Source organism: Nycticebus coucang, chromosome 6 (genome assembly GCF_027406575.1).
Source record: "Nycticebus coucang isolate mNycCou1 chromosome 6, mNycCou1.pri, whole genome shotgun sequence".
NCBI classification, from domain to species: Eukaryota; Metazoa; Chordata; class Mammalia; order Primates; family Lorisidae; genus Nycticebus; species Nycticebus coucang.
In genome coordinates this window covers 79,226,061-79,249,849 of record NC_069785.1, presented here as the reverse complement: position 1 = coordinate 79,249,849, position 23,789 = coordinate 79,226,061, and the positions used below count along the sequence as shown (strand labels likewise).

Below are 23,789 nucleotides of genomic sequence, written 5' to 3'. Positions count from 1 at the left end.
AGCCATACTTAATTAGGAGTAAAGGCATTTATTGAACTATAAAAACTGTCTGCCATTCCCTCCTAGGTAACTCCAACCAAGTGCCATTTAAATTGCCTGTTTTCTAAATAAAACAGTAATCTGCAGTACATGCATTTTATTACTACTGGAGTACAACATTCTGTCACTGAGTACATTACCATGGAATATAACATTCAACTACCGATGACTAGCCTACTCTTTTTCTAAGAATACATTGCCACTCTTCTACTGCTTTATTACATGGATTTAAGGAAAACAGGGACTTGCTTACGTTTTGACAATTATTTGGAGGTACGTAAAAAGCTTATTTTAGTAAATAATACATATGTAAAACTTCCTAGCATTTTTTTCTAGGAAAAGGGATGGCAGTAAGTGTTCACTTTGTTTTTTATTATACTTTTCTGAAGGAAAACTGGTGAGAGAATTTGGCCCATCAGAATTGCCATGTTCTTGAGAGAGGTGGCCAGGCCAGGTAGAGAAGGTTTATTGTAAATCAGGAGGGAGAAGGACTCAGAATTGAATAAATAGAGTTCTCAGGTCATGCCCTTATTTAAAAATAAAAAAGACAGGAAGTATAAGGACATCATCCTATTTGTCACAAACTTTGACAAGTAAAGATCCTAGTTTTAGTGGTAGTTAATTAATTTTATTTATAATACAAATGAGAAAGAACTTAGCCTTCCTAAACATAAATGCTTACATGAATGATTACAAGTGAAATTATAGCAATTTTGTTTGATCTAGTATTCATTAACAATGCAACATTATAGGAAGAATTCAAATTTTAGAGTGATATTGATAAAGGTTTGAATTCTAGCTCTGAAAAATACTAGCTTGGTGGCTCAGGCCAATTGTTAACGTCTCTAATTTTCAGTTTCCTCATCTGAAGAATACAGCCAATGTATAAGGTTTTATAAGGATCTGAGATAAATATTTATCATATGCTTTACCCAGAGGAAGTGATCAGTAAATACTTACTAAGGTATTAAAGAAAACTAATGTCTAGAGAACTAATGTGGGTATATAATCTCCCTAGCTGAACTGAGGATTAGAATGCTGGATCTCAATCTCAACAACCAACTTCTCCTATTTCACTTACATGTTAAGTAACTATAAACTGTGTGCTCCTTGCTCATTTTTTTCAGAACACTTGGAAGGAGGACAGAAAAAGACAGCAATAAAAAACTGAATATTCCTTTAAATTAAGTAATACATATAGACATAAACATCTTAATAAAAGCCAAGAGGCAATGCTTGAAGAGTTTCATTTCATTTACAGAGAAGAAGTGTTATTGCATTTATAATGAGGGAAAGAGAGGGAGGAGTAAGATGGTGGCTGAGTAATAGCTTCCTTGCAACTGGGCATAGTGAATCTGGGGAGAGAAGACTCCAGGCATCTCTGGCTGGTGGGATCAGCCCAGAAACATCCCTTTGGTGACACAGGGAGTCAGAGTGAGACTTCTGGACCCCATGGGAGGACAAAAGCAGTGGAGACCTGATAAGTGTTTGTGTGTGTTCGTTCCATCTAATCTCACCAGCAGCTCTAAGTACAGTAGCAGTGAGACTACAGACTGTAAAGGCCTTACCTATAAGCTGTTTTGGTTTTTTTGGACTTGGCACTCAACCTTGGGAGAGTTGTTCTTGGCTCTCAACAACCTTGGGAGAGTTGTTCAGAGACCTGCGGAGGTCTCTGAGAGTTGTCTAGGGCCCCAAGACTGAGCCGCTGAGCTGGACGGAGCTAATAGTGTTCAGCTATGGGCCGCATGGAGCCATTGTGGGAGAACTGCCACAGCAAGCTCTGACTTCAGGGTCGCAGAGTTAAGGATCGGGTGGGAGTGAGTAATCTAGTGACTGAGCAGCCCAGCCTAATGGCAGGGACTGAAATGCCTTACAGCCTTAGCCCTGAGGGGCATAAAGTAAGACAGGTTTTGGCACACTGGGTAAGTGGATAGCTACTTCAGGAGTGATCCCAGCAACAAGTGCTTTCCTGGGAAAGCTTAGCCAAGGTTAGCAGTTTAAAGTGCCTTTTAAGCGGGCTGAGGAGATTTAGGCTGAGGAGAGATTTAGGCTCTCCACCCTGTAGGGTCTGAGAAATCAGCAGAGGCCTCCAGTCTCCATCTTGTACAGCTGTACCAGCATTGTGATTAACATCTCATACCCCAGAAGACCTCCTGTTGCCCAGACAATATCCAGCAAGATATATATACTGCTTTTTTTTTTTTTTTTTTGTGGCTAGGGCTGGGTTTCATCCCGCCATCTCTGACATATGGGGCTGGCATCCTGCTCCTTTGAGTCACAGGTGCCGCCCTTGGTTTTATTATTTATTTATTTTTTTAAAATTTAATTTCAACGTTTTTCCCTATAGATCTTTCTTTTCTTTTTTTTTCTTTTTATTTCTTCATTTTTCTAGTTTAAATATAATTTTCCATTATTGCCTTTTACAACAATTAGAATTTCATTTTTGCTAGTTTTTCTACCCCTATTATTCGGTTTCCCCCCAATTTTATCCCGTAAAGCTTTCTGTTTGCTTATTTTGGTTTGATTTATATGATATTTGCCTTTCCTCTCTACTTGGTGGAGGTGGGGTACTGTGTCCAAACAGGCTAGCAAAGGGAGCTGCTGACTTCATGGCAACCACCCAAGCCGGCACCCCCAGAGGCTGGGAGTTTTTAAGGTTAGGTCAAAGTACCCTACTCTATATCTATATTGCTGCTGTCTCCCTCTTTCTCTGCCTCTCTTCTTTTAGTCAATATTCCCTTTTACCCACCCTCTCTCCTTTCTCTTTTTTCTTTCCGTTTCTTTCCATTTTTTCCCCCTTCTCACTGGTCAATTTTATCATCCTGTATCAAAAGGACTCATCGAAACCCTAGTCCAGAGGCACAGCAATGTAAAGATCAAGAGGAAGTGAAAGGAAAATTAGGGCAAGGAAACAGATAAAAGAAATCACTCATGAGGAAGAATTAGCAGAAAACTCATGGCAACATGCAAAACCAGTCCAGAGCAAAGCCCCCCAAGGGACTGTGAGGTAGCTACTGCAGAGGATTCTACTATACAGAAATGTTAGAAATGTCAGAAAGGGAGTTTAGAATATAGATGATGAAAACAATGAAGAAAATGATGGGAAAAAATGAAGGAAAGAGCTGATAAAGTGGAAAATAACCAAAAGGAAATCCAAAAACAAAATCAAATAAGAGATGAATGATACGAACAACATAGAAAGGATATAGCAGAGCTGAAGGAACTGAAGCAGTCAATTAGGGAACTTAAAGAAGCAACAAAAAACACACAATGACAGATTAGACCATGCAGAAGAAAGGATCTCAGAGGTAGAGGACAAACCTCTTGATATAATTCTGATAGTTAAAGAGGCAGAAAAGAAGAGAGAGAAAGCAGAACGTTCACTGTCAGAATTATGGGACTCTATGAAGCGTTCAAACATATGAGTGATAGGTATCCCAGAAGGGGAAGAAGAATGCCCCAGGGGAATGGAAGCCATACTAGAGAATATTATAAATGAAAATTTCCCAAATATCACCAAAGATTCTGACATACTTCTTTCAAAGGGATATTGGACACCAGGTCACCTCAACTCTAACCGAATTTCTCCAAGACACATTGTGATGAACCTGTCCAAAGTCAAGACAAAATAAAAGATTCTTCAAGCTGCCAGTAGTAAGTGCCAGTTGACCTACAGGGGCAAATCCATCAGGGTGACCGCAAACTTCTCTAATGAAACTTTCCAAGCAAGAAGACAATGGACATCTACCTTTAATCTACTTAAACAGAACAATTTCCAGCCCAGAATTCTATATTCTGCTAAGCTAAGCTTTAAAATTGACCGAGAAATCAAATCATTTACTGATATACAAACACTGAGAAAATTCGCCACAAGACCACCTATAGGAAATACTTCAATCTGTTCTACACACTGACCATCACAATGGATCAACAGCAAAATAAGAACTCAGAAATTAAAGGACAGAACCTAACTTCCACACTGATGCAAAAGATAAAACTAAGCAATGGACTCTGACAAAATAAGATGAATAGAACACTATCACACTTATCAATTATCTCAATAAATGTTAATGGCTTGAATTCCCCACTGAAGAAGACATAGATTGGATAGGATTAAAAAACACAAGCCATGGGCAGCACCTGTGGCTCAGTGGGTGGTGTGCCAGCCCCATATACTGAGGGTGGTGGGTTCAAACCCGGCCCAGGCAAACTGCAACAAAAAAATAGCCCGGGGCAGTGCCTATGGCTCAAAGGAGTAGGGCGCCAGCCCCATATGCCGGAAGTGGCAGGTTCAAACCCAGCCCTGGCCAAAAACTGTAAAAAAGAAAAAACAGCTGGGCGTTGTGGTGGGCACCTGTAGTCCCAGCTACTTGGGAGGCTGAGGCAAGAGAATTGCCTGAGCCCAGGAGTTGGAGGTTGCTGTGAGCTGTGTGATGCCATGGCACTCTACTGAGGGTGCTACAAAAAACAACACAAAACAAAACAAAAAAAACACAAGCCATCCATTTGCTGTCTGCAGGAAACACACCTAGTTTCAAAAGTCAAATTAAAACTCCGAGTTAAGGGTTGGAAGTCAATTTTTCAGGCAAATGGAATTCAGAAGCAAAAAGGACTTGCAATCTTATTTTCAAATTCATGTGGATTTAAAGCAACTAAAGTCAAAAAAGTCAATGATGGTCACTTTACATTGGTCTAGGGAAAAATGCAACAAGAAGACGTTTCAATTCTAAATATTTATGCATCCAATTTAAATGCTCCCAGATTCTTGAAACACACCTTACTCAGTCTGAGGAATATGATATCCTATAGTACCATAATAACAGGGGACTTTAATACTCTTCTATAGTACCATAATAACAGGGGACTTTAATACTCCTCTTAAGAGCTGGACAGATCCTCTAAACAGAAATTAAACAAAGATATAAGGGACTTAAATGAGATCTTACAACAACTGTGCTTGATGGACACATATAGAACACTCTATCTCAAAGATAAAGAATATACATTCTTCCAATCACCCCATGGAACATTCTCCAAAATTGATCATATCCTAGGACACAAAACAAACCTCAACAGAATCAAAAGAATTGAAAATTTACCTTGTATTTCTCAGACCACAACCCATGAAAGGTGGAACTCAACTCCAACAGAAACTTTCAACCCCACACAAAGGCATGGAAATTAAACAATCTTCTGTTGCATGACAGTTGGGTGCAGGAAGAAATAAAAGAGCAAATCATTAACTTCCTTGAGCATAACAACAATAAAAACACAAGCTACCAATACTGCAAAAGCAGTTTTGAGAGGAAAATTTATTGCTTTAGATGCCTACATTCGAAAAACAGAAAGAGAGCGCATCAACAAACTCACACGTCATCTTATGGAATTGGAAAAAGAAGAACAATCTAAGCCTAAACTTAGCAGAAGAAAAGAAATATACACAATTAAATCAGAGATCAATGAAACTGAAAATAAAAGAATCATTCAGAAAATTAATAAAACAAAGAGTTAGTGTTTTGAAAAAAAAAAAATAAATCTTTGGCCACAATTACTAGAAATAGAAAAGTAAAATCTCTAGTAACCTCACTCAGAAATGATAAAGGGGAAATAACAGCTGATGCCACAGGGATACAAGAGATCATCCCTGAATACCATCAGAAACTCTATGCCCAGAAATTTGACAATGTGAAGGAAATGGATCAATATTTGGAATTACACCCTCTCCCTAGACTTAGCCAGGAAGAAATAGAACTCCTGAAGGGACTAATTTCAAGCACTGAGATTAAAGAAACAATAAAAACGCTTCCAACAAAAAAATGCCCTGGTCTGGATGTCTTTACACCAGAATTCTATCAAAACTTCAAGGAAGAGCTTATTCCCATACTGCAGAAATTATTCCAAAAAATTGAAGAGGAAGGAATCTTCCCCAACATGTTCTATGAAGCAAACATCACTCCGGTACTGAAACCAGAAAAAGATGCCTCTAAAAAGGAGAATTTCAGACCAATTTCACTGATGAATATAGATGCAAAAATTCTCAACAAAATCCTAGCCAACAAATTACAGCTTATCAAAAAAGTCATATACCATGATCAAGTAGGTTTCATCCCAGGGATGCAAGGCTGGTTTAACATACGCAAGTCCATAAACATTATCCACCATATTAACAGTGGCAAAAATAAAGATCACATGATCCTCTCAATAGATGCAGAAAAAGCATTTGATAAAATCCAGCATCCTTTTCTAATTAGAACACTGAAGAGTATAGGCATAGGTGGCACATTTCTGAAACTGATTGAAGCTATCTATGACAAACTCACAGCTAATATTTTACTGAATGGAGTAAAACTGAAAGCTTTTCCTCTTAGAACTGGAACCAGACAAGGTTGTCCTGTGTCACCATTATTATTCAATGTAGTGCTGGAAGTTCTAGCCAATACAATTAGGCAAGACAAGGAAATAAAGGGCATCCAAATGGGAGCAGAGGAGGTCCAACTCTCCCTCTTTGCTGACGATATTATCTTATACTTAGAGAACCCCAAAGACTCAACTGCAAGACTCCTGGAAGTCACCAAAAAATATAGTAATGTCTCAGGATATAAAATCAATGTCCACAAGTTAGTAGCTTTTGTATACACCAGTAACAGTCAAGATGAGAGGCTAATTAAGGACCCAACGCCCTTCACCATAGCTTCAAAGAAAATGCAATACCTAGGAATACACCTAACAAAGGAGGTGAAGGACCTTTACAAAGAAAATTGTGAAATCCTAAGAAAGGAAATAGCAGAGGATATCAACAAATGGAAGAACATACCATGCTCATGGCTGGGAAGAATCAACATTGTTAAGATCTATTACTTCCCAAAGTAATCTACCTATTCAATGCCATGCCTATTAAAATACCAACATTGTACTTTCAAGATTTGGAAAAAATAATTCTGCATTTTGTATGGAACCAGAAAAAACCCTGTATAGCTAAGGCAGTTCTTAGTAATAAAAACAAAGCTGGGGGTATCACCATACAGGAATTTAGGCTGTACTACAAAGCCATAGTGGTCAAGACAGTGTGGTACTGGCACAAAAATAGAGACATAGACATTTGGAATTGAATACAAAACCAGGAAATGAAACTAACATCTTACAACCACTTAATCGTTGATAAACCAAACAAGAACATACTTTGGGGGAAAAACTCCCTATTCAATGAATGGTGCTGGGAGAACTGGATATCCACATGTAAAAGACTGAAACTGGACCCACACCTTTCTCCACTCACAAAAATTGATTCAAGATGGATAAAGGAGTTAAATTTAAGGCAAGAAACAACAAAAGTTCTCAAAGATAGCATAGGAAAAACACTGGAAGATATTGGTCTGGGGAAAGACTTCATGAAGATGACTGCCATGGCAATTGCAAAAACAAAAATAAGCAAATGGGACTTAATTAAACTGAAAAGCTTCTGTACAGCTAAGGAGACAACAACCAAAGCAAAGAGACAACCTACACAATGGGAAAGGATATTTGCATATTTTGAATCAGACAAAAGCTTGATAACTAGGATCTATAGAGAGCTCAAATTAATCCACATGAAAAAAGCCAACAATCTCATATATCGATGGTCAAGAGAGATGAATAGAACCTTCTCTAAAGAAGACAGACAAATGGCTAACAAACATGAAAAAATGCTCCTCATCCCTAATTACTAGAGAAATGCAAATCAAAACCTCCCTGAGATACCATCTAACCCCAGTGAGAATGGTCCACATCACAAAATCTCAAAACTGCAGATGCTGGCGTGGATGTGGAGAGAAGGGAACACTTTTACACTGCTGGTGGGACTGCAAACTAATACAACCTTTTTGGAAGGAAGTATGGAGAACCCTCAAAGAATTCAGGGTAGACCTCATATTTGATCCTGCAATCCCATTACCGGGTATCTACCCAGAAGGAAAAAAATTCTTTTATCATAAGGACACTTGCACTAGACTATTTATTGCAGCTTAATTTACAATCGCCAAAATTCTGAAACAGCCTAAATGCCCACCAACCCAGGAATGGATTAACAAGCTGTGGTATATGTACACTATGGAATACTATTCAGCCATTTAAAAAAATGGAGACTTTATAGCCTTTGTATTAACATGGATGGAAGTGGAACACATTATTTTTAGTAAAGCATAACAAGAATGGAGAAGCATGAATCCTATGTACTCAATTTTGATTTGAGGACAATTAATGAAAATTAAGGTCACGGTGGGGGTGGGGGAAGGGGAGAGCAGAGAGAGAAAGAAGGAGGGAGGGGTAGGGAAAGGAAGAGCAGAGAGAGGGAAGGAGCCAGTGGGTGGGGTCTTGGTGTGTGCCACATCTTTTGGGAGCAAGACATGATTGTAAGAGGGTCTTTACCTAACAAATTCAATCAGTGTAACCTGATTTTTTGTAACCTCAATGAATCCCTAACAATAAATTTAAAAAAAAAGTAAAAAAATACAAATAAAACAAAAAACAAATGAGGGAAAGAACATTTATTCATTTGGTCCTGTTTCTTCCTCATGTTACCATAGCATTTCAGAACAACATATTATTTATTACTATTAACGTGTTACAGATTTGCTTTTCTAAGTGAAAGCCCCTCTACATTCACCAGAGGCTACTTTAGCCAAAGATCCAGGGGTATAAACCTTGTTTAGTGCAATATGATCACTTTAATACTATTCTAATCTTGGAATGCAGTTATAAAGATAGACGATAGCCACAGAGTGCTACTTACAAACAGAAATGGCTCTTATGTAATCCTTAAATATATAAAAAACTTAACACCTGAAAATATATTTTAAACAATTTCTATATTCTGACAGTCTATTTTACATACCTGAGAATATTTTTAGATATCTGTGATGGAGAAGAATGACTCCTTTTCTTCTTCTCTGAATCCTGCAGTAATGCACCCTCTGTTCTATCCTTCTCCATGACTGTTGCCTGGTCTGCTACAGCCTTGCTCTGATCCACATTGAGCTGGCTTTGGGCAGGGTCACACCTGTACATGAAGACAATGGCTGGTTTCTCACTGGACTCTCCTTTTGCCTCTGTGAACCAGTGATGCCGCTGAACTGGAGGAGGAGGCAGCATGTGGATGACTGTGCCATCTAGGCCCACCAGTTTCCCTTTCTCCCGCTCTTTCTCTTTGTCATCCTCTTCATCTGTTTTCCGACGGCGGAAGAAGCTTTTAAATGATATCCATCGCTTAGGTTTAGCATCAGCTGCACGCCTGCTACCTTCAGAATGCAAAACTGCTTCAGCTTCCGTTGATCTGGCAGGGCTGGTTGGCTTGGTCCAGTTGGTGAAATGCTTCTGCAAAAGGTTACTTGCATGGTAAGGGGAGGAGGTAGAGCGTGGTGGAGGAAAGGGAGGTGGTGTCTCACTTTGGAGGCTAGTCACCAATTTGGAGGGAGGGGATGTAACTGGCTTTGTGAATGGATCTTTCTGTACTTTGGGAGTGGGACTTTCGGTGGTCTGAGGTACTTCTGCCTCACCACTAGACTGAGATGTGAAGAGCGATTTGGGCCGGGCTGGTGTACTCTTCGGTGTAATTTTAGCAGCATCGGCATCTGGAGGAACAGCATAAAGCTCTTCCATGCTGCAAACTTTAGGGCCAGACAGAGGTGTTTCTGGAGGAGATGGTGGGGGCTGAATGGAAGCCACAATCTGAGAAAGCACTGTGCTTGCTTTCTCCCTGGTGCTGCTGCCGCCACCACTGCCCACCATCTGAGACTCCTGACTGCTATCTGTTTTAGCTATAGGCTCTTGAGTGGTTTTCTGCATCTTTGCTGGGGAGCTGTGGCTGGAACTATAGCTTCTCTGTGGGGAAGACTGACCTCTGTTGAGACAGTTGTTAAACTCTTGAACTTTCTGTGCCACTGAGCCCCTTTTACGCTCTGTGCTATTTGAAACCCCTTTAGGTTGGTGACATTCAATGGGTTTGCTAGGGGTGTTATCAGACACTTTGCTTTCAGTTTCTATTTCTTCGTAAGTATGGCTTATTATACTCGTGGTTTTTTCCTTCACCGAGAGTTCTCCACTTGTTCCCAGGAAACTTTTGTAGATGGCTAGATTGTCATATGCATTTGGATTGATAACAATGGGAACTTTAACAGCATTTTTGGAACTCCGAGCATAAGTCGGCTCATCGTGAATGATAATTGGAAAAGGTGGCATACCAGCATTGTTGTAACTATTAAATTTTATTTCAGACAAATTAGGTGACTTAACAGGAATGGTTTTGGAGGAAATATTTGTAGCTGTGGGTGAAGTAGGTGCTGATTTGTGACAGTTTTTTCTTGGAGGGACATTTGGTCCAGTTTTACCAGTAATTAATTCCACTTTAGGTATTTTTTGTCGTGGACTGGTGCTGGAAGTCCATACTTCCTGGTATCGGATTGCACTAGATTTTTGGAAATGGGCACTTATTTGTCCTGGTGTCAATGCAGGTGATGTCACTGGAGAGTTTGGAGTAGAAGATGAGCTTTTTGTTCTGAGGCTATTAACAGGGCCCTCAAGATGCTCACTGGCCATGGCTGCTGACACATCCACGACAGTATACGGTTTGCACAATGGCTGTTCCAGATTCACAACTCGGTAGGGTTTTGCTTGCTCTTCTACAGGGATGAGGTTTATGGTTACTGCTTGCCCAGCAATATCTGTAGACGTTTTACTTTCCTGCTTCTCAGTTTGTACAGCAATCTTGCCATCCTTTTCTTCTAACCGGAGAGCAAGGACTGCTTTGTGCGTCTCTGGAACTTTTACTGAGTTTTTGGATGCTTGTGATGAGTCCTTCTCCTGATTACTAGAGAGACTTTCATAATTGGGCTCAACCTCCTTCTTGTTCTTAGAATCTCCTGGGTTGCCAGGAGGCATCCCCCCATTGCAAATCTTCTGGGATAAACTACTGGCTGTCTCAGAACGTGACTCTTCTGTTAAAGAAGAGTCTGGTGATGTAGAGTCAGATGATACCATGCTCTGAATGCTTCCTTGTCCATAAGAGACCACAGAATTGTCCTCATAACCATTTAGGATTTCATCATAGCTGTCATCGTAGTCTACAGCACAGATTCTCTGCAGAGACTTATTTCTCAAGGGGACGGTATTCCATTTTTTGTCCACAAAGAATCGAACAGGAGACAAAGTGTTTGCCCTAAAGTTGGCAAAGCGAGGTTGTCCTCTCATGCGAATCTCCATGGCCAACAGCTCTTCATCACTCTCATCCCAGCTCTCATGCTCCTCCTCCATGTTACCGAAAAGTACATCCTCCTCACTCTCCTCCCCACTAGAAAATTCTGGGTAACAGAACCTGCCCCCTTCATTGCTGATCACTTCTGCGCTCCCACTGAGAATAACATGTTTGCCCTGAGTATCTTTTATCCCACCTATCATGCAACTTGGTGGAAGCTTTCTTTCCAGTGATCGTTTATAGCAATCATTTATTCTTCCTAAGAATATTTCCCTGGAGTTTGTTTCATTTTCTCTTATCTGAGGGCTGGTATCCAAGCCTGCTATCTCCTTTAACACTTCAGTTAGTCCATTATTGTTATTTGATACCTTCTTTGCACTATCATTATTGCCATAAGGCTTAGGAACATGGCTAAATCCTTCAATATCATCTTCATTATTATTATTGAGTGGTTTCTGATTCAAAGCAGTTCTGTTTCGGTTCCACCCTATGATGACAGGTTTGTTCTCACACTGTTCTTGGATGCTAAGCTCACCACATACACTTTGTCCATCTGCCACCATCATAGTGGGTTTCACAGCTATAGTGGGTTTTTTAGCCACAGGAGGCCGGAAATTTCCGGTGTTCCTGATGCGGTGATTGTTACTGTGATTGGCATTAGTTTTCACATTGCCATGGGTGATGGGTGCCTTCTCAGGATCTGGGGGAAGCTGGTGCAAGCTTTTAGGTTTAAAGCAATTCTTGCATTCACCAGGTTTCCAAACGTGTTCAGTAAAGGTGTTACACGCAGACATTTTTAAAAATAGAACTTCACAGACAATGCTTTTCTTTCAGTGCATGACAAAATTTCTATCCATTAGTTTTCACCTCCCCTATGTGTGAAAGCTCATAGTAACTCTTCCAAGTATGATCAATCTGTAGGGGGAAAAGAAAAGAAAAAAATCTGAATGAAAAAGGCACTATGAAGCTTACCATTATGAGTGACTTGAAAAAACTAGCTCTATTCCCAAACTTTTCTTTAAATTAAAAGATTGAGAGATAACCTAATTTGGATACTTCATAATTTCCCTTTAGCTAATCAGCATCTTGGAAAGTTAGCCCTTTAACCTTAATTTTATGTACTCTTATCAAACCATATATAATCCTCAGCTTGATTATCTCTAAGGCAATGATACTGTGACCTTCCCTTCCTGGAAATGCCTTTGATATTGCTCTATTTGTTATCAACCAATCTCTCCAATGCTTCTTAGGTCACTATAAGTTCCTCTTCTTCCACCTACCCTTGAAATTTTAGATATCTCATAGACTCCTTAAACCCAATGCATTCAAAATGAATCCTCTGACTAGCCCCCTTTTAACTCCAAGAAACGTATCTCCTCTAGCCAGCTCTCTTCCACGCCACAGGCCACCTTCTTATTTTTCCTTATCCTATATTTTAATGTCATCACCATCTACCTAGACGGCTAAGCTTCAATCTACAGATCATTCTTGACACCTCTCCCCCTACGTCTAACTCCAAATCTTACTGACTCCCTAAGTTAGTCTTGTCAATTTTATATCATTACATTTCATTGGAACCCATTTTTGCCATTACTAGATATTGCTAGTAGTTCAAATACTATCTCTTACTTAGATTACTTACTGCAATGGCTGAATAGTGATATCTATGCCTAAGGTCTCAACCCCATTCCAATCCATCCTCTATACCCTTGCTACTCAAAGTGTGTTTCTCAGATAAAGAGTACTAGATTCACCTGAGAACTTGTTAGAAACTGCACTTATCTTAGGTCCAACCCCAGACTTATTACATCAGAATTTGTATTTTAATGAGATTCTTAGGTGATTCCATTGTTCTATACCGCTACCAGATTTAACTTTTTTTTGAGACAGAGTCTTACTCTGTTACCCTCAGTAGAGTACGCGGCATCACAGCTCACAGCAACCTCCAACTCTTGGGCTTAAGCGATTCTCTTGCCTCAGCCCCCTGAGTAGCTGGGACTACAGGTGTCCGCCACAATGCCTGGCTATTTTTTGTTGCAGTTGCCACTGCTGTTTTAGCTGTCTGGGGCTGGACTCGAACCCGCCACCCTTGGTATACGGGGCCTACTCACTGAACCACAGGCGCTGCCCCAGATTTAACTTTTTAACATGTTAATATGATTTCTTATTAATGAGGTTAAAAACTATTCGTTCGCTCTATCTTACCTAATGTATTGGTTTTTAAATGTCAATGTGCAGCCTGGGGATTGCTAGCTAAGTAAGAGCCACCTGGGGAACCACTTTAGACCTGCCTAGTCAATCTTTGGGGGAAGAATCTAGGAATCTGAATTTTTAACAAGTTATCTGGAGGACGTGTAATAAGGTGTTAGAGCCTCTAAGGATGGAATCCAAGGCCCTTCACCTTTCATAATATGGTTCTTGCTTCCTTTCTAGTCTTGAGTCTTAAAAATCAACTAGTCTCATCATACTTTAAATCCTCTGGTACTCATTCCTCCTTGGTATTATCAAATCCTTTAGACATAACTCCATGAACAAGTGCTTTAATTTTTAATTATCTGTTTCCCCACTAGTTTTTGAGCTCCTTTAGAGCAAGAGGTATATCTTATGCATGTCTATATGTCTAGCACAAGGAGCTGAATAAACGTTAGTTCATCAAATATGTTGGTTGTAAGGTTTGTTAAAAACAATGGATCTTGTGGCACTCTCCCTTATCTTAGGCACATAGCTGCAGACCTTCCCACAGAACACCACTATAGTCCTATGTTTCTACTTTGTGTATTATAATAAAGTTGGCAATAGGCTTGTAAGAACTATTTTAATAGCTGGAAAGTTTAACTTTATTCATGTACAAGAACACTGACAGAATCCTTACTTTGGTCAGAAATCCAGACTTTTGGCCAACTTCTAGTATGTTTCTATGGAATGAAAATATTTTCTTTATCTAATATATACAAAGTGAAGTCCCTCATAAATAATACTTACATAGCACTCTGCCTTAGTGGAAGAAATACAGACTTTAAGGACCACAGAAGTTCACAGAGAGAGGCCATTGACCCAATAAGGTTAAAATATTCTTTGAAGGCTGGTGTGGTGGCTCACCCCTGTAATCCCAGCACTCTGGGCAGGTGAAGTGAGTGGATTGCTTAAGCTCAAGAGTTCAAGATCAGCTTGAGCAAGAGCAAGACCCCATGTCTACCAAAAATAGAAAAAATAGCCAGGCATTATGGCAGGTGCCTGTAGTCCTACCTGAGGCTAGAGGATTGCTTGAACTCAAGAGTTTGAGGTTGCTGTGAGCTATGAGGCTACAGCACTCTACAGAGGGCAACAAAGTGAGACTGTGTCTCAAAAAGAAAAAAAAGTTCTTTGAGTGAAAACATTTATTTATTCTTTCAGATATTCTAAAAGTTATATGCCTTAGTTGATAAAACCATTTCCTACTGGTCTTAGACTTGAACCTTACGAGGTAGAGGGGAAGAATAGCATAAAATTAAGCTGAAAAGGAGAGCAGAGGCCAGATCACCCAGGGCCTTTTAGTCTTTTAAAGATTATACAGTTTATCCTAAGAGCAGTGGGAAACCACTGAAGGGTTTTGAACATGGGAAACAACATAATCCAATTTGCATTTTAAAGAGACAGCTCTGACCAAAACACATGAAATACCTAGCTATATAAATCTAATCAAATATGTGTAAAATCTAAATTCTAGGAAAAACTACAAAACACTGATGGATGAGAAGAAGCAGAAGAGAGGAGAGAGATAAGCAAATTATAGCCTATAGGACCAATCTAGCTTATACTTGTTTTTGTATCTAAAGCTAAGGATGCTTTTTATGTTTTTAAATGAAAAAAAAAAAAAAAAACCCATCAAAAGCAGAATATTTTGTGACAAGTGAAAATTATATGAAATTCAAATTTCAGTGACCACAAATAATGCTCTATTGCAACACAGGTCATACTCATTTGTTTACATATTGCCTAAGGTGTCTTTTGTGCCATAACAAGAGACATAAGCAGCTATGACAGAGATGGTATGTGGCCACTGTTACTGCTCTACAGTGATTTTTGGCACTTTATAAAGTGCAGGGTTTCCATTGGTACATGTATCACCTATGTGAAAAGACATTTCTCAAAGATAAAATATGTACAATTTAATTACAGATATGAACTTGTAGATGAATACTTACAATTGATTTTACTGAGAGGAAACACTAACTTTGAACACGAATTAAGCAAAATGTTACTCTTTTCCCTAAGAAAGAATTCCATTCTTCTTATTAGTAGATGACCTGTGTAATACAAATATTGTATAATACTTAATTGTATTTTGAATTTTATAAAAAATTATAAAAATTTGTATTTTCTTTTATTATATAAATACCTAAATAATATCTTTTACTTTGTCTTTTGCCTAAAAAACATAAAATATTTCCTATTTGTTCCTTTACAGAAAAAGTTTGCTGACCTCCGACATAGATCAAAACAAAAGTGAGACTAGATTCCAGAAAAAGACCCACATAAGTATAGTCAGCTGTTTTGACAAAAGCGAAAAAGACAGTCTTTTCAACAAATGGTGTTGGAACAATTGTATATCCACAGGCAACAAATGAGACTTAATCTAGTCCTCACACTATACACAAAAGTTTATGCAAAACAGATCATAGATCTAAGTATAAAATATAAAGCCATAGAACTTTTAGACAAAACCACCGAAGAAAATTTTTGCAATCTTGGCTCAGTGCTTATAGCTCAAGTGGTTAGGCTCCAGCCATATATACCCGGAGCTGGTGGGTTAGAATCCAGCTCAGGCCTGCCAAACAATGACAACTACAACCAAAAAATAGCCGGTGTTGTGGTAGGTACCTGTAGTCCCAGCTACTTGGGACTGAGAATCGCTTGGCAAGAGAATCGCTTAAGCTCAAGAGTTGGAGGTTGCTGTGAGCTGTGACGCCACAGCACTTTACTGAGGGTGACAGCTTGAGATTCTGTCTTAAAAAAAAAAAAAAGAAAAGAAAATCTTCACAATCTTAAGTTAGGCAAAGAGTTCTGAGATACAATACCAAAAGCATGATTTATAAAAAAACAAAATAAATTTGGAGTTCATCAAAATTAAAAATATTTGCTTTGCCAAAGATACAATCAGAAAATGAAGATAAGCCACAGAAGAGAAATGTTTTGCAAAGTACATACATCAGAATCTCTATAGCTGACCACCACCCTACATTGACCACCTCTTTAAGGTGACCTAATTTTCACAGACCATACATGCACCACATGTATGTATCAGTACAGTAGCCTAGTTCCTTATGTTGCTCACATTCATATATTGACCAGATGACATAAAAAAAACCCTTCAGAACTCAAAAAAAAGAAAAAGAAAAAACAAGTAAAATTTTTGAGCAGACATTACAAAGATATACAGATTATATATAAATACATATGAAAGACTCTAAATACCATTAGTCACACAGAATTGCAAATTAATATTATAAGCTATCACTACATGCTTAAAATAAAATTAAAATACAAACAAAAACTGGTGTTAGTGAAGATTTTGAGCAACTGGAACTCTCATATATGACTGGTGGCAAGGCAATGGTTCATGCACTTTAGAATACACTTTGGTAGTTTCTTATAAAGTTAATCATAAACTTAACCTTGGAACCCAGCAATCCCACTCTTAGGTATTTACCCAAGATAAATGAAAACTTTTGTTTATAGTAAAACTGACATATGAAGATTTATAGTCAAAAACTAGAAACAATCAGTTGTGTGGTGGCTACCTAACTGCATGCATTTTTCAAAACTCACTGAGCTGTACACTAAAAAAGGTGAATTTTACTGTATGTAAATTAGACCCATAAACCTGACTTAAAAAACAGAAGACAGCTCTGGGTGCTGCGTAGACAATGGGGAGCACATGACAGGAGGCAAGGAGGCTGTTGCCTACAGGGCCGATTTGGGCAAAGACAGACCTGAGGAAGATCTGCATTAGGATGTGATGTCAGAGAAGGGAGAGAAAGATAGAAGCAAGAAGGACAGATTTTGGAGACAGTAAGAGGTACTGAGGTTTTGGGTTTATGTGTTCAAATGATTTGCTGGTCCTATTACTGACATGACAACATTGGAGGAAGTACAACTTTAGGAGAGAAAACTAGGAATCCACATTTTTTCAGCCTGCATATAAGAGAGTAGAAAGTTGATTTTAGGAGTCTGGAGCACAGATGAAGATTCTGTGCTTCTAATTTGTTTGGGATTACTAGTATAAGAATATCTAGGCCAAAAAGAAACAGACAGTGAGCTGAGGAGTGGCCTTGGTGGGTGAACCAGAGAGAAGAGGATAACTCCTCTCCTCAAAAAGTAACAGCCAAGGTGTAATGACATAAAAGCCAGATGAGGAAATGTCATGAAAGAGGGAAAAGACAACTATTTCAAACACTGCTGAGAGGTAATGGAAAATGAAGACTTAAATGTACTCATTGGACTTGGCAATGTAAACTCATCAGTGACCTTAGCACACACTATTAAATATTTTGGTGCAGCAGTGAGGGAGGAAACCAGACTGCAGCAAGTAAAAGAGTGAGGTGATAGAGCAACGGCAGATAATTCTTGGAGAAGTTTAGGTAATCAGTGGAAGAGAGAAAGAGCTCGGAGGATGTGGGTCCAGAAAGAATTTCGTTATTTTAAGACAGGAGAAACAGATAATGTTGAATGATAATATTAAGGAAAGACACAGGAGAGTGAGAGAGGCTGAAAATAAAGGAAAAAGAGTAGATAGTCTTTAGAATGTTAAAAACTAAGCAGGTTCCAGCCGGGTACAGTTAGCTCACTCCTGTAATCCTAACACTCTAGGAAGCCAAGGCAGGAGAATCACTTGAGGTCAGTAGTTTGAGACATGTCTAAACTAAGCAAGATCTTGTCTCTACTAAAAATAGAAAAATTAGCCAGGTGTGGTGGTGGGAGCCTATAGTCCCAACTACTCAGCAGGCTGAGGCAAGAGGATTACTTGAACCCAGGAGTTTGAGGTTTCTGTGAGCTAGGTTGAGGCCATGGCACTCTAGTCTGGGTGACAGAGTGAGAGTCTGTCTCAAAAACAAACAAACAAAATGAAAACTGAGCAGGTTCCTAGCTCAATTCTTCTGTTTTATGGACAAGGGAACTAAAGCTCAGAAGAGAAAGTGACTTTCTTAAGGCCACATAGTGCATGAAGGAGACCTGGAACCCAGACTCTAGGCTATAGCTAAAAATAATTTCCTTTTAGATTTTGTGTGTGTGTGTGTGTGTGTGTTAGACAGCTGTTTCTTTTGTTGTGTATGCTCACTGTGGAAATTGACAAAAGCATAAAGAAAATAGAAACCATGTGTAATCCTGTTAGAAGTAACTTCTATTAACAGTTTGGGGCAGGTCTTGTCATCACCAAGAAATTTCTTTAAAAAGCATTCCCCGTGTACTTAGCATTATGAAGCACTGAATATGAGAAAGAATAAGGCATCTTGGCCTAACATCTTGTTAACCAAGTTAAATGCACCCCTGATAAGAAAGGGTCTACATTTTAACTTTGTTAAGTAGCATAATGTATATATTTTTTTACTAGACTAGTAGAAAACTAGTAAAATCAATTCCCTACTTTGAGTAAGTTAATTGTTAAAAGGTATCTGTTGAGTAGATTAGCAGCTATCATGTTATCAACAGAATAGTCAGTGAAATCCACAAGGAATATAATTAGCTTATTTTATCAGTGCTGGGTGCAACAGAAACCCACCTTAGATTTAAAATTGGTTTGCAAGTTCTGTCAAGTTCTGTGTATGTCTGTATTTTTGATGCTGTAAAACCGAGATGAACCAAGCAAACACCTTTAGCAAGCACCAGATGGAGCTGCTGTCTAAGCCACAAAACCTTAAATATGAGGGCTTCATTTTAAACACTAATTATGTATGGAGACAAAAATGTATACTTTAAAGACAATTTAAAGTCATATGAAAAGTCCAAATTAGTTAACTGATAGCAGGCATATAGGGAGAGAAGCTTTGCCAGATACAGGCCTAGCGAAAGAACAATCCTTGGGTTTTAGTGCCTTTACGAAATGACTTCAATGGCAATCAATACTAACTGGCAGCTTTCCCCGCACAACACTGTCACTCCCTCAAAATGGGAAACTCTAGTCACCAAAGTTATGCTTGACAAATAAGAAATGTGTCTCCTGAGGCACTTAAACAAGGAAATACAACTGTGTATGCTGGTGTCTTCTATTTATTTGCCAAAACAGGTCTGATACAGAATACCCAGATACAATATTTGATAAGAAAAGCTCATTTGCCTCCACATTCCCTATAATCACAAAGCAAATCTTTCAGATGAAATGGTCTATGGGAGAGTTCAATGGCTAAATCTGCCCTTAGAAGCCAGCCAGGATTCCATGATCTAAAATCCTATTTCATATTTGACAGTTTTCAGGACCAAAGCCCTTCAGGCTACAGATGAAGCTATTCAAGAGTAGCCTGTTTCACTCCAAGTCATGACAGCTTTTTAAGAACCAATAACTGTTTTTTTGTTTTTCTCTCTTTCTGTTGCTACACAGGGACAATAATTAGTTTGCTTCTACTCCAACAGTATCAAGCAGATTTGATACAAAAAACAAAAACAATGTGTGGGTAGATGCCACACCCCCTGGGTGAGGGGTTCTTTTAAAACTGGAACTTTACCTTGGAAGTGAGAACATGTAATCTAAAAATTTATACCCTCATTTTAATTTGAAATAAAAACCAAACAAATCTACACAGGATTTCAATCTTTTTTTTTTTGAGACAGAGTCTCACTTTGTTGCCCTAGGTGGAGTGCCGTGGCATCACAGCTCACAGCAACCTCAAACTCTTGGGCTTAAGTGATTCTCTTAAGCGAGTCTCTTTTCTTAGACCACCAAGTAGCTGGAACTATAGGCGCCCACTACAATGCCTGGCTATTTTTTTGTTGCAGTTGTTTAGCTGACCCAGGCCGGGTTTGAACACGCCACCTTCGGTGTATGTGGCTGGCACCATAATCACTGTGCTACAAGTGCCGAGCCAGGATTTCAATCTTGAAATAAACTGGCTGGCAGAAAGAGCTTAAGCTCCTCAAGATGGACACAAGTTCCCTCAGTAAAGATGAGTGTATAGGTGGTATGTTAAACATCATATATAGAGCATTTCCTTAAGGCACCCAAGGAGAATCTGTTCATAATAAAGGAAGATGGGGAATGAACTGCTAAGGTTCTTACCCAATCCTGTGACCCCCAAAGGCCATTTTCTCATTCAATAAAATCTGTCACATTGCCATGGAGGCAGTCAAGAATTCTCACTGCTGTACTTGAGTTTTTAGGACATTCTCAGTGAGGAACTGTTGCCTGTATGTCACCTCACACATTAGTCCATCTCTAGGTTGTTAAGGTAAAATTTATGAGCCAATGTTCTCATTAGGGCTTTGTAATGTAAAGTGTGGGTCACTTATATAAGAAAAGGAAAATGTGACAAGTATCTCCACATCACTATTCCTGACCTTTCCTTCTTCCAGAATGAAAAATGCTGACCAATACCTTGACAGCTGCCAAAGCCTTCAATATATATGACTAAAAGGGTGGGGAGAGGAAGCGAAAGCAAAACTACAGGAAGAGGTTTTGCAGAAGATAAAATACAGCTTTAACTTAGCTGTGGAAATGGAAATTCTGAGAGTAACAGAAACCTTTTTAATTTGAGATCTCATACACACACACAAAATCACAGTCCTTGTTATCACAAGGACAGACAGGATCTTAAGACAGGAAGTTCTCTCATCTAAAGAAGAAACCAGAGGGAGGAGCAAGATGGCGGCTGAGTAACAGCTTCCCTGCAACTGGGCCTGGTGAGTCTGGGGAGATAAGATTCCAGGCATCTATGGCTGGTGGGATCTGCCTATAATCACCCCTTTGAGGATACAGGGAGTCAACAAGGGACTTCTGGACCCCAAGAGGAGGAAAAAAACAGTGGAAAACTGGCAAGTGGTTGCGTGTGTTCGATTGACCTAATCACGCCGGCAGACGTAAGTACAGGCAGCAGTGAAACTGTAAACCGGAAAGGCCTTACCTGTGAACTGTTTTGGTGTCTTCGGACTTGGCACTCAGTTGAACTGCCTAGGGGACAGCTTGAGCAGGAGTGCGGAGAAATTTGGGCACTGTCTAGGGCCCCAGACTGAGCCACTGAGCTGGACGGAGCTAACAGTGTTCAGCTGTGGGCCACAGGGAGCCATTGTGAGAGAACTGCCCCAGCAAGCTCTGCCTCAGGGTCGCAGAGCAAGGATCGGGCGGGAGCTAGTAACCTAGTAACTGAGCAGCCTAAAGGTGGGGACTGAGCTGCCTTACAGCCTTAACCCTCAGGGGCAGAGTGAGACCGGTTTTGGTACACTGGAGCCTTGGGCTGTTTCCCTGGGTAGAGTGCTGTGGCATCACAGCTCATAGCAACCTCAAACTCCTGGGCTTGGCGCCGCCTGGGCCTCGATAAGAGCTGTGCTGTGACCCCCGACCCACGATGCGTGCCCGCTGGGTCTCTGCGTGCCCTGACCAGGACCTGTGGGAGCTGCGCAACCCTGCGTCCTCCCTCCTGTATCCTCCCTGCCTCTACACCGGCCCACTTGTCTGGCCAGGGACTCTGGTAGCCGTGTGCCCTTCAGAGCCCTCCCTGCCTCTGCACAGAGCTCTTCTCCTGGCCAGAGACTGCTGGAGCCTTGGGCTCTCTGTGCCAAAGTCACTGGGCGTGAGGCACTCCCAGAACCGTGCGCACCACCTCCCACCCTGTTGCTGGATCTGGGTGTGTCACACTCCAGAGCTGCTTCCACAACCAGAACTCCCTGGCTGGGGCAGCCCCAGAGGAACTACACAGGGTCACTCCCTACAAAGATCCAGCAACAATAGAGTGATCCCACTGGGGTCTAATCTTGGAGAGACACCTCCCCAACTCTGAGGACAACCAGAGGCAACGGTGAAAAAAAATCATGAGGCGAAATCAACAGAAAAACTCTGGCAATATGAATAATCAGAGTAGATCAACTCCCCCAAGGATCAATGGGGCAGACACAGCACAAGATCCCATGCACAAACAAATAGATGAGATGTCAGAAATCGAATTCAGAATCTGGATAGCAAATAAGATCGAATTAGAATTCCAAGCAGTAACCCAAAACATATCTCAAGAATTCAACGAATTGAAAGACCAAATGACCAAAGATTTTGACACATTGAGACAAGAAGTTGCAGCCCTCAAAGATCTGAGAAACACAGTAGAATCCCTCAGTAACAGAATGGAGCAAACAGAAGGAAGGATTTCTGACACTGAAGATAAAGCTTTTGAATGCTCCCAAACTCTCAAAGAGGAAGAGAAATGGAGGGCAAAAACAGATCACTCTGTCATAGAGCTCTGGGATAATTAGAAGAAAACCAATACTCATCTTATAGGGATCCCCGAAAGCGACGACGTGGCTTCACAAGGCACAGAATCTCTTCTCCATGAGATTATGAAGGAGAACTTTCCAGAAATGCCAAGAGATTCCGAAATTCAGATAGCAGTTTCAGAACTCCAGCACAACTCAACCCAAATAAGACATTCCCCAGACACATCATAATCAATTTCAGTAAAGTTAATATGAAGGAGAAAATTCTGAAAGCAGCCAGATGAAAGAAAACTATCACTTACAAGGGCAAGAATATTAGAATAACTGCAGATCTTTCTGCTGAAACCTTTCAAGCTAGAAGAGGATGGTCATTGACTTTTAATCTCCTAAAACAAAATAACTTTCTTCTTCTTTTTTTTTTTTTTTGTGGTTTTTGGCCGGGGCTGGGTTTGAACCCACCACCTCTGGCATACGGGACCGGCGCCCTACTCCTTGAGCCACAGGCGCCGCCCAAAACAAAATAACTTTCAACCCAGGATCATGTAGCCAGCTAAAATGAGTTTCATTTATGACGGATAAATTAAATACTTCAATGACATTCACATGTTGAAGAAATTTGCCTTAACTAAACCAGCTCTCCAGGATATTCTCAGACCTATCCTCCATAAAGACCAGCATAATCCTCCACCACAAAAATAAACCGACCCAGAAAATTCTGATCAAATTCCAACTTCCACAGTCGCAAAAGAATTAAAAATGTCCACCGGACTCTCGAATTCTCAATATTCTCAATTAATGTGAATGGTTTAAATTGTCCTCTAAAGAGCACAGGTTGGCTGACTGGATACAAAAACTCAAGTCAGATATCTGCTGCATACAAGAATCGCATCTTACATAAAAAGACAAATTTAGACTCAAGGTGAAGGGATGGACATCTATAATCCAAGCGAATGGAAAGCAGAAAAAAGCAGGCGTTTCAATCCTATTCTCAGACGCAATAGGCTTTAAACCAACCGAAATAAGGAAGGATAAGGATGGACACTTCATATTTGTTAAAGGTAATACTCAATATGATGAGATTCCAATTATTAATATTTATGCACCCAACCAGAACACACCTCAATTTATAGAAGAA

General features: G+C 39.9%; 1 protein-coding gene across 6 annotated transcripts in view; it reads right to left on the bottom strand.

Moving 5' to 3' along the window:
- The window catches only part of PEAK1 (pseudopodium enriched atypical kinase 1), a 384,683-nt gene that overhangs the window by 75,763 nt on the left and 285,131 nt on the right, over positions 1–23,789 (bottom strand). For all 6 annotated transcript variants that reach the window (XM_053593373.1, XM_053593370.1, XM_053593374.1 and 3 more), the window contains one exon: positions 8,909–12,178. In XM_053593373.1, the coding sequence (XP_053449348.1) occupies positions 8,909–12,057 (3,149 nt within the window). In that variant the 5' untranslated portion in view covers positions 12,058–12,178. The remainder of the gene's footprint in view (positions 1–8,908; positions 12,179–23,789) is intronic.